We start from the raw sequence: 16,302 nt of genomic DNA on the forward strand, positions 1-16,302 counted from the left end.
ACACCCAAGCGAAAACCATGGCTGATTTATACTTCTCTGTCTTGGAGAATTCTCTGTCCATATGGAATTAGGCCAAACTTCTCCAAAACATTCACCTCAAAGCTGAGAACAAGCACAACAGACTTCAGTCCAAAAGGCTCTATTTTTTCAGAGCTGTGTGCATTTGTAAAGAGGTTCTTATATTGAATTTTCTACCAGTGTTTCAAATGATCTCTGATTAAAATCAGACTGGCTGTCAGATTACACATGAAAGGCATTTTCAAGATCACTGCCATGAGTATTGCATTCCTCCTTTCCACCAGGGATCCTTCCTGGCCTGTGCTGGGTGGCAAAAGCCAATTCAGGAGCATCTGGAAGCCCTGTGAACCCCTCTGCTTTTGCTTCTGTTCATACCACCAACCTTACTCAGGTTTTACCAGCCACTAAGGATGAGTATAGCAGGGAAAATCATGTGTTTGAGCTTGAATCCTGCCCACAGCCTATCCACCCTTACAGTGTGGCCCTGTGGCAACCTTCCTTCCCCCAAACTGCTCTTCACATGCTGAGGATCCACATTGAAGGTGCCAACAAGTCAGTTCTTGAGCATTAATCCCATTCACTACCTCTCTCTGACCCATGGTTTCCAGGGTTGATCTGATTTTTAAAGCGAAAAGATCAAGTCTCTTGGCTCCTACCATCTACATATCATTTCTGTCTCACCTACTTCTATCCCTGCCAAGAGGAAGATTCACCACTGTTACATAATAGACATGAGATAACCATCCCTATTACCAGACTATCAGTCAAAACCCCTTATCAGCAGGACAAAGGAGTAATAGGGCCCCTGGAAATTTATCAGCACTGTGGAAAAAAACAAAGCAGTATTTGCTAAAAGAGCCCACCCTGTTAGCAGGTGTTGATTTTACTGATTAAGGGGTAATTAGATTTGACTGACTCCGTATATGGGGGAGAGAAAAAACACTTTGGTGACAAAGGGCTTAAGGCAGAACATGGGAAGTCTGCTTGAGCAGCCCTTGGGTTATTGTCAATTAGTCAAAATAGAGGGGAAGACATTTATATCAGTGTCATGAAGGGTATTTGTTTTTAAACCAGTTTGCAAAAAAAAAAAAAAAGAAAAAGAAAAAGAAAAGGCTACCAAAAAGAAAGCAGAAAACAGTTACTGCTAAAGAATAAAGATATAGCAGCCTTTGATAAATAGGCAATTCAGTTAAACCCATCTCCACAATGTCCTTATTCCTTAGGGCATGAGGGAACATCAGTAGTGGATTTCAAATGGAAAAAGGCCACATGTCCCAACTGTAACAGAAAAGAAAGTGTCTCTATCACAAATCATCTCACAAGGTTAACAGAAATCAAGGGGACATCAACAGGGGGAAACCTTTTTAGGGGTAACAGCCATTGAAATCAAGCTATGCCTTCAAATAGCTCAGGAAGAGGCAGGAATACATATGATCATCCAACCCCTCTTCAGTTCCTTGGTCCTAAAGCCACCCAAAAGGAATAGGACAATATTGGTGCAGTTCAGCATTACATCTTAGCTAGGAGGGATGACTCACTTTAAAAGCAAGTACAACTGCAGCCAGGGAAACCGAGGCACAGAGAAGTGAAGCAACTTGCCCAAAGTTACACAGCTTGTCAATAGTAATCAAGAATGCACCCAATTAGCATGATTGCTGGGTCAGTGCTGTATGTGCCAATCTTATTGCCTTCTAGGGTTGAGTTTTGGTAATGCTTTCCTATTTTTCACTGACCCTGCATTACTAACCTCTGCCTTGCTGACTCTAAGCCACCATCAGCTTGAAGAAGGGCTGGTTGTAAGACGGAGAATAAAGTACTCATGCCAGAACCAGAGACATTTCTAGAAGTGTGCCGGGTGAGAAATCTTGCTTTCTGAACCATGGTGCCGCTACTTGCTTCTTACTGTGTTTTTCATGAAGCCTCAAAGCATTCTCCAAAAGCACACTGTTGCTTTCTGCCATTTTACACCTAGCGAAAAATGAAGCTCAAAAAATGAAGCTCAGAGTCACTTGCTTGAGATCACTCAATTGCCCATGGTCAGGCAGGCAACACTGTGGCAGCAATGAGAAAAGATTAAATATTCTCCTGGCTCCAGACAGGGCTCAGTTTGCTTGGCCACTGGGCTTCCTTGTAAGTCAATGTAAATTAACAACATATACATGCAAGTATACCTGCATTTGCCTGAACTATATCTATATTGGGTGGAAAGGGCTGGCTTCTAACATTAACTAAACATAAAGCTTCCCAGTAAAAAAATGGCTTTTTTTTTTTTTTTTTTTTTTTTTTTTTTTTTTTTTTTTTTTTTTTTTTCAGAGCGTCTTTTGGAAGCAGATGGGATTACTCATACAAGCAGGGGCTGTTCATTTTCATCATCAATTTGAGGGCACAGCCCTTGATACAATGCAGTTTTGCAATGCAACACCAAGAATGTCACACGTAAAACCCTCCCCTGTCTCGGCATTCAGTGTGAGACAACAGCTGTGCAGAATATTCAAAGCAAGAAGCCTTTGAAGTTTCCACATTTTGTTTCACTCCATCAAGCCAGTTTACAAAACAAATATAAATCCCAGGGGACTTTGCTCCATACTGGGACAGGCTTGGAGAGGTGCTGTTGTTTTACCATAACTCAGGGTAAACCAAAGGCACCAAGGAATGCACTGTTCTCACTGAACTTTGGGAAATGTTGTAAACAGTGATGCAAAATCCTCTGGTATGAGAAAATGGCAAAATAAAGGATTTGCAGGCCACAGAGAGATCTGCAATGAAACTAGAACCTTTCACCTCATATTTGCAACAAGTAGTTGATGTTGGAACCTCTCTCAGCTGATGTTTTCTTTAATAACAACATGTTCAATGCCAGAGGAACCTATACAGTCTGGTGGGTTTTGTTTTCTGGAACGAGCACATTCAGTTGGATTTAGATTGTGCCTCATGTTCTGCAAGTGCTCTTGGATTAATCACTGTATTAGAATTATTGGGATTTAAAGTCATCTTTGTACTCTACCTAGGGCAAGTCATATAGAATTTCAAGAAACATCTTTGTTGTTGAAAGATGTTGTTGAAAGATATTGAAACATCTCGAGGACTTTGAGTTCCTCAGCTGTAATTTGGATCCTTTCTTTACCCTGGTCTTGTTCTTTCCTGCCTATTTGGACGCTGGGTTTCTAAGGTTTCTTGCTATGTTAGTATACAGCCCCCAGCTGACCTTGAAGTCCACTGAGATGTTCAGGATTCGTACCTTTTTCCTCTATCTATAACGTGAAGCTATACTCCCACTTGAGTCAATCCATTAGGCCTCTCCTAACAATTTTCCAGAGAAGATTTTTCCACCATTGGGATGATGATACATTCTGACTTCTTAAACTTTCCTTTAGCACATTTAAGAACTGTCCAGGAGCGTTTTTTAGGTGAGGGGGTGATTTTCAAACATGCCTCTGACAGAAATGGTCAACTATACATTGCATAGCATGCACCCAGGCTAATAAGCTCTCATGGTCTGAGAGCACTAATGGAATAGAGGGATATCCCAGCTGGTTGAAGGTGAGAAGCAATATGGTTTTTATTTCTCTTCTTTTTTTTATCTATTATCTCACCTGCAATAATCAAGAGAAAATTTCTCTTTTATGCTCTTGCATGGATATGAGTCACTTCAGGTTACAGTGCTGATTTTTCCTGATTTTAGTCCCCAGTGTTTCTCAAGCTTCATGATATTCCCCCTTTAATCAACTGCACATTGTTCTCCATTCTGTTTCCTGTTTTATTGCCCACCCTCACAGATAACTTCCTCTGCCATTCATTTCCAGAGGAACCAGAACTGTTCCCCAGATTTACTGGCTGGAAATTCTCCATGTGTCCTGTGGGAGAAACATGCCATGATGCAAAATTGATACAAACTAGGAATCATCTTGGCAGTCAGTCTTAAAATGATGCTTTAATGGCCCCAGCATCTATCCCAAATCTCATGGTGTCCATTTTGAGGAACTCTAGGTATGGTAACATGAAGCACGATGAATCCTACACCATCCCCTCCAGATCCACCTCTCTCTCATTCTTGGGCACAAATCCTTGAGATGCAGCTACACGTCATYCCTATTGCAACTACAGATACAACTTACATAGGACAGTTAACCTCGGAAAGCCAACTCAGCTGGCAGAGATGTTTTGCACATAAAATTGGCTGTTTCCAAGCATGGCCATGAAGACACAGCATCACAGTTGCATCTATATTAGTATGTTGAATCAAACAAAGCTCTAGACACGGTCACTGTGGCTCATCTGGTCACACTGTTACAGTGTTAGATTGCTCCTTGGCAAGCTCCTGACGAGGCCACTCAGCATCCAGACATTTGGGAGTCAGTACAGACCTTGGCCATTCCCAACAGGCAGTAAGGAACCTACTTTGGAGGGTAAGGGAGTATGATAGTGTGAACACAGCCAGATGATGCCAGCTAGCTTCAGGGCCAAAKAAAAGCTCTTGACACTAATTAGGAWAGAAGACTGAAAGAACTCATGACGTTTTGCGGAGCATTTAGCATATCTGTCAGTATTAATAATATTGGGTTGTTCTCTCTCTCTTTTTTGTTTATTTTTATGAGCTGAAGTTTAAAATTGAGCTATCTTGCTTGGACCAGGTCTATAAGAGGGYCAGACAAACATGTGACAGAATCCCTAGTAGCATTTGGTAAGTTCTTAATAGAAGTGGTGAAGATGTTGTGGTATGGGTTAAGAACAGGTGTGATTGGTACTGCCTGTAAAAAAGCCCAGCATCTCAACATCTTAACTGTGTTGTAACCTGGGTAGGCCTGGTTAGAGCTGGCTAGAGATGACAACACATCCTGTAGTCCCACTCCAGTTTGCAATGCAGTTGGCAGCACAGGATAGACTATTTCTGCAGGGGCCTTCAGCAGACCCTGGACTTAAGTTTGATCTGATAAAGTCAGTGAAAAAGTGTCTTCCCTGTTTTAAGGTCAGATCTGTCTTCTCCTGTGAGAGTGAGGAAGTTAATACAGGTTAAGCCCCTCTCACCCTCATGTCTTTAAGCATCAATACATTTGAATGATTCTGGATTGCAAGAAAGCAGTTTCACTGAAGCCTAACACCTTCTGATATTCTCTTTATTAAAGGCCAGGGCTAATGGAAGGCAGAGCTCAAGAGCGTGCAAGGAATGTACAATAAGCAGGTCTCTCTCCAGCRTAACTCAGAGCTCATCAGCTTTTGCTTCAGGGTTATCATTGCCTAGAGGCACAAGGTATTTCACTCCCTTTTGTGCAGATACCAAATTAAACAAAAAAATCTCTTTCTTGCAGATCATAAACTTGTAAGAAGTTAAAGGGAACTAGGAAAAAAAATGCCTTTCTGCTGAACTGGTAAAATTAATCCCAAATGTAATTTTACTAGCATCTGGGCCCATTCATCAGTGCAGACTAAGCCTGCCTTTTGCAAGAAGCAAAACAGATATGTTCCCCTTTCATATGTGCTTAAAGCAAGAAACACTGCTTAGCGTTTCCCCTTTTTCCCTTTTTCCGTCAGAAAGAACTGCTCCAAGCATTAACTGCATGCTTCCACATGCATATAAAGACACAACTGAACATTTATCTCTATGCCAAAGGTATCAATAGACCATTCAGTGACAACACTCCAGATATGCATGGGCCACATATAGTACTCAACATAGCCTACTATGCCATCTAAAACAGGAACCCATAAGGGCATTAGGGATCAAACTATTCCTGCCTTTGCACTCTGTAGCCACAACACTGCGGCCAGGGTAACTCCAGTTACCTTTCTGCTGGACAAGAGAGACTTCCCACCACAGAAAGCTGATATGAACATTTTAGTGCATTTGCTCTCTATGAATGTGTGGTAAGTGCTAGCTGGAAGACACAGGGAAGAATCTCTTGTACAATAACATTACTTGCTAGGAAGACCACATGGAGCTACAGAAGAAGGAAGGAAGCTTCATGGCTGGCTTAAAAGATATTGCAAATGTTTGGGTTCATCATTTGGGCTGACAACAGTTTCATGTGCAGCAATATGTGTGCACACTGATCAACAGCTCAGAGCTTACAAGCTCATGGAGGACAACATATCAGTAGTATAAAATCTGGCATTTTTATATGCAAGTACCTGCCAAGGAGATAGAAATGTAACCTCTGGGCGACTGACTGAATTTCATTTTTTTGCTAGACCAGTCTTTTTTTTTTTTCAATGGATCAACAAACCAGCATCACTCCCACAGCCATCCTCATGTGCCCATTCTCTGCCTTTCCTACAATGTTCCATGTTCAGCAGTTCTCAATCTAAGCTACTAGTGCCCATGGAGAACCTTTTCTATTTACCTGCAGCTGATAAGGTCTTGCTTCCCCTTCCAAGCCCTTCTGGGACATATGTAACTAGCCAAACCACCTTTCACTTTCCTGCAGTGACAGGCAAAATCATTTATTTTTGCCTCAGTGAATGTGCCCAGATTGAACACACCTGCTGGCCTCCAGTTCACCTTCCCTTCACAAGACCCACCTCATTACTTAAGAAGTTAAGYAGTTGTATTTGTGAAAAAGAGGTCTAGGGTGGTTTATATGAGGTCCTTTGGCCTCTGCCAAAAGTGCAATAAGGGAGTGTTGAGGATACCCACAAGAGGTTCTTCAGATGGTTAGGAAGCCAGAGTCATTATTGCCTTTATAGAAGATAAGGACTGCAAAGCCCAATCCTGAGGTGAAAGCTCTGCTGTGGGTTCAGTGGAAGCTAAATCAGAGGTATGATGAAGCAGTAGCTTCTCTCTCGTGCCCGTCTCCCTGCAGTAATACTCCCTGCAGATGAAAAAGTTCAGAGGAAAGTAATGTTAGGATTGCTAAAGGGCTTTTGCAAAACAAAAATATTGGATTGAATTTTCTCCTTGGTTTCTTCACTGTCATGCAATAATGGAGTGAAGAACTCCARTGATTTTGTTTAAAATAATGAGAAGCATTGACTTTGAGCAATTCTGTCATAAATTTGCGGTTTGCTTTTCCCCCTGCATGAGCAGTTTGTGATAGTAGATATAATTTATTATGGCAAACCACTAGCATTGATGCATTAATCAAGAGAAACAAGTGGCCCCTTTGAAATCTCCTGCCCGCCTAGAGAGAGTAATGGGGTTATAAATAGAGAAAGAACAAATATTGACTCTATGAAATGTAAAGGTAGCTCTGGGTTCTCCCAACAGTCTTCAGACTATATTTGCTTTTCAAGATGAATGTGTAATTTTTCACAAGCAGTCCTGTGGGGTTTTTGTTTGTTTGTTTGTTTTTTTTAATCTACCTAAGGAGAAAGACATGAGCTTTCATCTCAGTGCTCTCCTTAGGTTCTCAAGAAGTTCCTGGTTGGTTTTGAAGGAAAGATTCTGAGTTTTCAGATTGAGGTACGTGTTCCCAAGGTAACAGTGATCTTTCAGACTTAGGTAAGTGCTGAAGGAACTGCCTGCATTAGTCAACGAGTTATCTGTTTAATGGTGATTCTGGTGAGATGCTTTGGGAGAATGTGTGCTTTGGAAAGCCAAGAAAAAAAGACACGTCTTGACATCCAGATCCAGAGAAGACTCAAGCAGACCCAAGAATTTACTGACGGAAAGGCCTCAGGGGATATTTACTGTACCTAATCTCGGTTTGTCACACATTCTGCTCCCCTCTCCAAACTCGCAACGTTTCACACCGTTAGCTGTGTCCTACACATCTAGTTTAATAAAATCTGCTTGAGATTCATTTCAATGTTAGATTCAAATTAAATAATTCAAATTAAAAATGTTCTGCACAATCAGAAAACTGAAAGACTTTCGTGCTTCACAAATCCTGACCTAAGTCAATGCTGCAATCCCTTCTATAACCTTAAGAGTGCCAGGCATCCCGTAGGGAGCTCAGTACCCACTGGAGACACAATTTATGGTCAAAACACTATGCGAASCTGCAAAACAAATCACATCTTAAACTCTCAATGGTGTGAAAATAACAGGGGTTCCAAAGGAAATTTAGTACCCTTTTGATTCTGAACATAGGGCCAGTATCCACTAATTGTAGCACTAGCAAAACTGCCAACAGACCAGTTGGTATTTCGTATATCACCTGTACCCTGATAGAAATCATTGGCACCTGTCTTCTTCTCTCATTAAGATTATATAACAGCAATTTATCCTTCAGGGCTGGAATGCAGAAAAGGAAAAATGAAGTGGAAGAAAATAGGTGTGCAGGAATGTGCTGGTGATGTGCCATGAAATCCATGCCCTTTGCYGACAGCGCTCCAGGGGCCCAAGGCAAAGGTGAGCACATGGAATCACACGTGAAGGGCAGGACACACAGTTGGTCTGGCAGGGATAACCACAGGTGATTCCAGCAGGACTTAGCTCCAGAACGACCGCAGCCCAGGGACGTTGTGACAGAACGAGATGGACATTTTCCAGTCCATGACCTCTCCAAGCCCCATGCTAGGATGCTTTGTGCAAAGAACAGCTCTCCCTCTCCTCTCTGCTTGCTCTGCAATAATGTGAAAAATGGAAATGTGGCTGTTTGATGTCTGTATTAATGAACAGCTCAGGAAAGAGTAGGTTTTAGCAAAGCTAGGGCAAAAGCAGGCTCTGAGGCACTTCCCTCAGAAAGACATCACGGTGCAAGCCAGGAAGACTCCCCACGCCATGGAGTCTCCTCTGTGCTTCCAGCTACCTTGCCGGGGCCTTCTCAGGAAACCCTAAGAAGAAAAGAACCAGACAGCAGCACCTCCTGGCAATAACGGCCCATTGAAGGCCTGAGTGATTTACTTTGTAGTCTTTCCTCCTCCCAGGCTGACTTTTGGGTGATTCCTTGAGGAGCAGAGCTCACTCACAGGCTCCGCACCTGCTGTTACGATGGTTTGAACCAGAAAAGCGCAGACCAGAGGAGGAGAGACGGGTCTATGCCAGACTCTTAGGTAACCGGCAGGGAAGGAGCCTCGCAGCTGAGGTAACACATTTCAAAGTATAATTTTCCAAAGGAGTTATCAAAAGCAATGTTTCCACTTCCAAATCCAACTGAAACCAAAGCGTGCCAAATCCTGACGTTTGTACTGAGCAGGTGCTCATTCCCATTTCTGAAGGAAATTACCTCGGTGTTTTCTGCACCCCCAGAGAGGAGGAGCTGAGGAAGGCCCTCAGGATTCCCCATTTCTTTTGGAATCTGATCTCTAAGGACACCCAACTGCCTCTCCTCAACCCCAAACACACAACATAGCACATCCTCAGAGGAGGTCAGTCCCACGTAGGTGTCTCCTTCTAAACAAATGCACAACAACAGTAATAGCAGGTGTTACTGCCTTTTACTCTGTTTCCACTAAAAAGGTATCCAAGTTCCCCCAGGCAACATGAAAATTCATTGCCTTCTTCACACCCCTCTGACACTCACCAGACAGCTGTGTTGGGGTACTGTGATACGGCCCTGGGTAGTTAGAAGAAATTTAGGAATCTGTGACTTGAGAGTGTAACACAACATGTTTCTAGTAGGTACTAGAGGCTACTGACAGCCTCCATCCTGGTGTTGCAAGGATTGATATTCTCACCTACCCAAGTACCACATCCCCAGCCTCATAGTGACATGAGGTAGTAAATCTACAGAGCACATTTTAGATGCAGGCCAACTGGCCAGTTCAAGCAGCTGCCCATGTTCATACAATCTGGGTAGTAACCCTGCCCTAGTGCTTGAAACAAGCTTTGGTGTTCCTTCATTTGAGATCAACGTCAGACAAATCCAGCAAGATATGTTTGAGTCCTCAAGTAGCTGTCATGAGCTTATCCTGGATCAGCCCTGGTAGAGCTTGTCAAGAAGCTCCACACCAGAAGGGTACAGAAGTATATTTCCCTTCCCCGTCTAGCCCAGAGTACTATAGTGTGAGGAGGTCACAAACCTTCAGATATGTGTGATTACAACGAAGTTGAGCTAAAGCACAAGCAACAAAAACAACCTGCTCCAAGACACAGAAAGAGGACAGCAAGACACAGGCCGGCTCTCGTATCACAAGTCAGTCTTAAACATCAGCCTTTTTCCTCTGACAAGTAGTACCATCATTTGATGAAATCATTAGCATGGAAGTATGTATCTATTTAGGTCCAGGAGGGATTAGATTCATCAGTGGTCTCAGAGTGAATATGTTGACAAACATCTGGAGAACATAACAATGAGGCAGGCTGGTCACCAAAACGCACACCCCATGCCAAGATGTGCTTGTAGAGATGGAGAACCTGAAAAAATACCTAAGGAAACAGCTTTCTGCAAGTTGAGCTCAGTCTGTAAGTACAAATGCATTGGTGTTCCTTAAATATAGAGGGTTGGAGTTCTCCTGACTGGATACGGGCTAATTCAGACATGCAAATCAGTGTTGTCTTGATGCCAGGGTGCCAGAACAGAGCAACCAGGTGCAGGGGCTGGTGCTGGTCCCAAAAGGTCTCCTCAAGTGAGGGTCAATTACAACAGCCTGGGAATCCCCAACTGGATGCAGTTCCAGTCTGCAAGTTGATCTTGCTGAGGTGCAATCAGCTAAAGGAGATGGGAACATCTCTCCTGCATTGAAGGATGCAATCCTCTCCTTTAAAAACACTAACAGGCACAGATCTTGGGAAGAAGATCTTGGGGATTTTGTTCAGGTAGTGCACTTAGTGTTGGTGGAGAATTTCTCTCTCTTTCTCTCTTCCTCTCTTTTTTCTCTGTCTCTTTTTCTTCTTTCTCTTCTATTTCTTTCTCTCTCTCTTCCTCTCTCTCTCTCTCTCTCTCTCTCCTCTTTCTCTCTTTCTTCCCCTCTTTCCCTCTCTTCTCTCGGCCTTTTTTTGCTCTTTCTCTTTTATTTTAAGAGTTAGACTGCCCCCTTTTGTCACTGTTCTATTAACTCCTTTCTGCGAGACAGCAGACTACCAAGCGACACCAGGGCTTGTCTTGCGCCCGCCCCACCTTGCCCAAGCCTGCGGTTGGGACACCAAGCAGCCTGTCACGAGCTGGAGAACAGCTCTTGCCAACGCGAGGGTCACACACGAAGTCTCCTGCCCCGTTAGATGGGGCCGGAGGGAAGCCCACAGGCAGCATGACGGATCTAACTACTTGATGAGGCCAGGCGTATTTTGAAGGGAATCCCTCACAAGGTTAAACTGCGGAGACTTATTTATAAATCTGCCCTCCCTGCATTTAAACTCGGCCTCTCTTTTGCCTCTATAGCCACTAATTAAATCTAGAGCGKACCCCATGCCCACAAGGTCCCGTTTCGCCCTCGCGGGTAGTTTGGCCCGCCGCGCTCGCCGTAGCGCCGGGCGCGCCTGCGCTGGCGGGCCGGAAGTGGCGGCAGTCGCCATGGCAGCGGCCTGCGCGAGGCTCCGGGAGCGGCCTGCGGCCTTGGCGTCCAGTGAGGACGGGAYGGGGAGTCCTGCCTGCAAACGGGGGGTATTTCCTTTAAAATCTGTTTCAATCACTTTTTTCTTTTGCGATTTCAGGGTATTTTTCTCTCTCGGGGTACCGAAGGAGCGGCGATGCGGAGCCGGCCAAGTTCAAGCCGCCGCCGAAGCCGGTTATCGTTGACAAGCAGCGGCAGGCGGCCGAGAGGAGGTGGGGAGCGGCGGGGCCCAGCACGAGCCGCCGCGCGCTGCCGGAGGCCCCGGGGCACCGCGGCGCGGCAGCGCTGCTGAGTGAGAGCAGCCCGTGCAGAAACAGGCTGAAAATACCCCCAGATCCCGTGGCCYGCAGTTCCCCGAAGCAGCAAAGCAGGGAGAACTTCATAGCAGTGGCCACGCTGCGGATTGGGGAGCGATACGGCAGGTTTTCAGCTGTTAATGATGCTGTTTGCACTAGCAGCATTGTAATGGTTTTATTTCCAGTTGCTGCTGGGGAGAGGGGCCCTGTATCTGCCTTGGGCCTTAGCTGTGTGTAACCACATGTGATTACCACCAGTAATGACCTTTCTGAGACTGCTCTTGCCCATTTGTGTTTGTATTGCCCGTTGGAGAGCTATCTCAGGAAGGAGAGCAAGGCCACAGGGTTTATACACCTTTACAGAATATGTAATATGCTACATGTGTATCACGTAAGCAGACAAAGAATGAAAGAGTGTTAAAAATCACAGCCGTGGATCCTTCCACTCTGCTGCTTCGCACCTTCACCWCAGATCTGTTTCTGCAAATAACTTTTAGAAGTGAAGAGTTGCTGTGACTGTCCTAAGAAATGCAGCCTGAGAGGCAGTGGCTGGACGGAGCAAGGAACTAACATTTAAGTAACATTTTATTCTCCTGGAAAGTTGTACTCCTGGRTGATTTTGCATGAAGATAAAGCGTGGCCCTGAGGTGGTTTGTGGTCTGTGCAGCAGCCTGGAGGCAGCAGCGCTGACCAGGAGCTCTGTGTTGCCACATGCTCTGTGCTCCCCTCAAAACCCCTTAGGTTCRCAAGGCAGGATGGCCTCAGTGCTGCTTTTCCCAGCTCCTGAGGTCTAGGTTTATTTATTGCTAGGTTAAAAAAATAAAGCCCAATAAAATYCCTTGGATTTGTTAAAAATTCAGTAACTGTAGTAACTGCAATTTATCACTCTGATAAGGTAACGTGTAGAGGTGGTTAACACAGATGATTTTTCTTTCACTTTTAAGCCACATATTTGCACTTCCCAAGGAATTTTTATGCAAATGCTTTTTGTGCTGAATTTTTGTGTGTGTTTGTGTTTCTTGCAGATTCTTAAGCCCTGAATTTATACCTCCCAGAGGGAGAACAAACCCTCTTAAGTTCRTTATAGAAAGAAAGGACATGATACAGAGGCGAAAAGTCTTCAGCATCCCGGAGTTCTATGTTGGTCAGTAGTAGCAATAGGGTTTTTGTAATTCTCTCAAAACTCTTCAGGAGATGGGTAGTTAAAAAGTGCCGAAAATGTTATATCAGCTACTGGATCAACCAAGGCATGTTTTCTTACGTAGTGGTTCATATTTTAGTTTCATATTTACATCCAACTTGTAAGAAATGTGTTAACTTGTTATTATAATGTGAATTTTATGTCCTGGCACTTTAGGACACAGTTAACCAATACACCTCAAAGAGGAAGACAGATTATCCATGTTCAATTTGAAAAAACAAGGACTAAGAGATAAATAGCACTGGTTTAAAGGTTAAGATATTTTGTAGTTAGCCTTTATTCATAGCTAACATTTATTAATTCGGGGTTTATTAAAAGTTTGTTGTGTTTCTGGCAGATTTATTGGAAGGTAAAATGTTTTCAAAATAAATGGTGTTATGTGCACGTGGTCTGACCTCTTTCCTGTTGGGAAATGTCTCTTTGACGAGGCCCTTGCTTTGGCAGGCAGCATCCTGGCTGTTACTACCGCAGACCCCAACGCCAACGGCAAAACCAGCCGCTTTGTTGGCATCTGCATTCAAAGAGGAGGAAAGGGCCTCGGCGCCACTTTCGTGCTTCGCAATGTCATAGAAGACCAAGGTGGGTGATTCTTGTGCTAGAAATGTTAAGTGAARWACGTTGATGTTGTACATGGGATATCTAGTGCAGAGGTTTAGTAAGCACCCRAAAACGGCAGGTTTGCCCAAGAAGATTCATACAACTCAGCAGTCAATGTCCTGCATCGRAGGCTGTGCATCTGGGCTGCAGCACTTAATGATTATTACAATCAATAATGAAATAAGCATTTCATCTCAGTGCATGTTTTCTTACTTCATCACAATCAGTGGCAGATCCACAACTTATGGTTTTCATGGAAAGTAGCCCCTTGTGTTGATTTTAAATGTMCATCCTAATAATTTCACCGGATGCCCTCGGCGTTTTGCTCCTCCTGGTTAACTTGTTTCCACTGCAGTAAACCTGCTGGCCTCAGAGCAGTCTTGGATTTTAAACTTGCTTTAAAAGCTTTAGCAAAGAGTGCTGCAAGAGGGTCTTGGGATCCAGATTTCCATGGGCCTCTTGGTGCCAGGAACAGAGCAGTTAGACCTCCTGTAGCTAATCAGGTTCTCACCAGCTTCATTTCTAACCTAAGTGTATATATATGTATAACTGGGGGTAGAAATGCTGATATTGTGAGAAAAATATAGAAGAAGGGATGTATGTGTGTCTGTATCATGGATGATGATGAGTTTTAAAGCTTGTTATTTAAAATCCAAGCTTGTTTTCTGAAATTCCACCTTGACTCTCAGGCCTTTCTGTTTTGGAGACTTGACTTATAATAGAAACATCTACCTACAGACAGGATGTGTATGGTCAGTCATGTGTGCAGCAGCACTGAGTAAAACCCAGTATACAGGGGATGTAAACACTGAATAAACGTGAATTTGCAGTTCCTTAAACCAGCCATTCTCTTTAAGGTGTTGAAATCTGTTATGAACTGTACAATCCACGGATCCAGGAGATAACGGTTCTGAAATTAGAGAAGAGGCTGGATGACAACCTCATGTACCTGCGAGACGCCCTCCCGGAGTATAGCACTTTTGATGTGAACATGAAACCTCAGAGTTATTTAGACTCTGAAGAAGTTCCTGTAAACAAGGTAGGAGCTTGATACTGTAGACTGCAAACAGGGGGAAAAACCAAGGAGTTGTTTTGTATTTGACTGATATGGTGCTGAGTTCTTGGCTGCATTAGTTACCTGGGTGGAGAGGGCAGCTTTTGGCACAACTGTAACGTGGAGGAACTTCACCGCTTGCATTGATTTAAGGCTTATGTAATTAATCAAGACAGGTTATTTAAGACTGGAGCAATTTAAGGACAGCATGACAGACATGTGGGCTTGACTTTAACAAGGACTTCTTAACTAAACTACTGACCAACTCGTCTGTTTTCTATTTATTTTCTTTCTGGTAGAAGGGCAATTGTGGAAGCTTTTATTAAGCTCAGAATCAGTCAAAATTCTGGTCCCATAATACTTTTGGTTTTTTAACACCTTTCACCCTAGCTACAAGTAAGAATGAAACCCAAACCCTGGTCAAAACGATGGGAAAGGCCAAAATACCGAATAAAAGGAATAAAGTTTGAGCTGCCTGAAGAAAAAATGAAAGAGGCACAGAAATGGAACAAGCCCTGGCTGGAGTTCGATATGATGCGTGAATATGATACTTCAAAAATAGAGGAAAAAATCTGGAAAGAAGTGAATGAAGAGCTTAAAAAATAGTATTTTTTTTTTCAACCTAGGAATTACCAAGAAAATTAATACACTTCCTTTGAATCCCATGTCTGGGTCTTCAGCTGTTTTGTATATATGTAGGCAAAATGTACAATAAAGTTAACCTTTCCAGAAAATTATGGCATGTGGCAAACTTTTATTACTGAACATTCTTTTTTTTATTTCTGAATCACTACTTTTGTAACAGAGTATCCTTCCTATTCATCCTTTCTCCAGCAAGGAGAAGGTTTAAGTTACAGTGACTCTAACTTACATCACTGATTCTCAGTTTGATTATGTTGACACTTCTGAGKACGTCCAGAGCTGCTCTGTTAGGCTTAGGTTGGTAAATTCTTTTTCCCTTTCCCCAATCTCTTTAAGGGTTTCTCTAGGATRTTTGTTTTCTGTGACATTGCAAAGAACTACATGCTCTCAAACTCTATAAACACTTTTTTTTGAGGAAAAAAAAAGACCATAATATAGAGGATGTTACTTCCACTAGTGAGACTCTTATGACTATGATTTGGATTTGCATCAAACAGAGCTACTCTTATTGGGTCAGAAAGGGGTTCTGGGCATGGCTCAAGTTACTGTTTGCCTTGCTCCTGCTTCCTTCACTTTACCCCTTCATCTTTCTGCCTCTGTTCTTTCTATGCCAAAGCAGTAACRGCTATTCCCTACTTCTAAAACAGTTTAAGTAATGTTAAGTAACATGTTTAGAGCTACCCTGCAATAGAGTATTTATTACATTAGTCAGCACTGAGGCCCCCAACAGAACTGCTCTTATTTCAGAGAAGACCAAGGTAACAAAGTCACATGTGTGCAGAGCAGCTGCTCCACAGTTCCTGGCAACACTTCATGAGGAAAAGCAACAGAAATTCACATTTAGTAAAAGAAGGGAGTTGAAGTTTGTAACTGTCCCAGGAAACCTCAGATTACATAAGAATTAAGTGATTCTTAAGGCTAAAGTAATGATAAATTACTCAATTACTTGAGAATAAAAGTTGGTAGAGAAACTATAGGCCCCCCTGGTAGTTGCTGCAAGCTTGGGGAAGAATCACCAAGGTTTAACAGGAAGGTTAAAGGCCTGTGGTCTTAAGAGAAAATTAGTGAACTCTCTCCTTGCAACTTCACCCAAAGTACAGAAACGTTTCCTTGAGGACACCTTC

At 43.2% G+C, this 16,302-nt stretch overlaps 1 protein-coding gene across 1 annotated transcript; it reads left to right on the plus strand.

Moving 5' to 3' along the window:
- Positions 1–11,348: 11,348 nt before the first annotated feature.
- Positions 11,349–15,270, plus strand: MRPL19 (mitochondrial ribosomal protein L19). Its single transcript, XM_026044882.1, has 6 exons — positions 11,349–11,400; positions 11,489–11,600; positions 12,710–12,828; positions 13,330–13,464; positions 14,340–14,521; positions 14,927–15,270. The coding sequence occupies exons 1-6, from the start codon at positions 11,349–11,351 to the stop codon at positions 15,140–15,142; spliced, it is 816 nt and encodes a 271-aa protein (XP_025900667.1). The 3' UTR covers positions 15,143–15,270.
- Positions 15,271–16,302: the final 1,032 nt, after the last annotated feature.

Source organism: Nothoprocta perdicaria, unplaced genomic scaffold (genome assembly GCF_003342845.1).
Source record: "Nothoprocta perdicaria isolate Ctin4 unplaced genomic scaffold, notPer1 scaffold_39, whole genome shotgun sequence".
NCBI classification, from domain to species: Eukaryota; Metazoa; Chordata; class Aves; order Tinamiformes; family Tinamidae; genus Nothoprocta; species Nothoprocta perdicaria.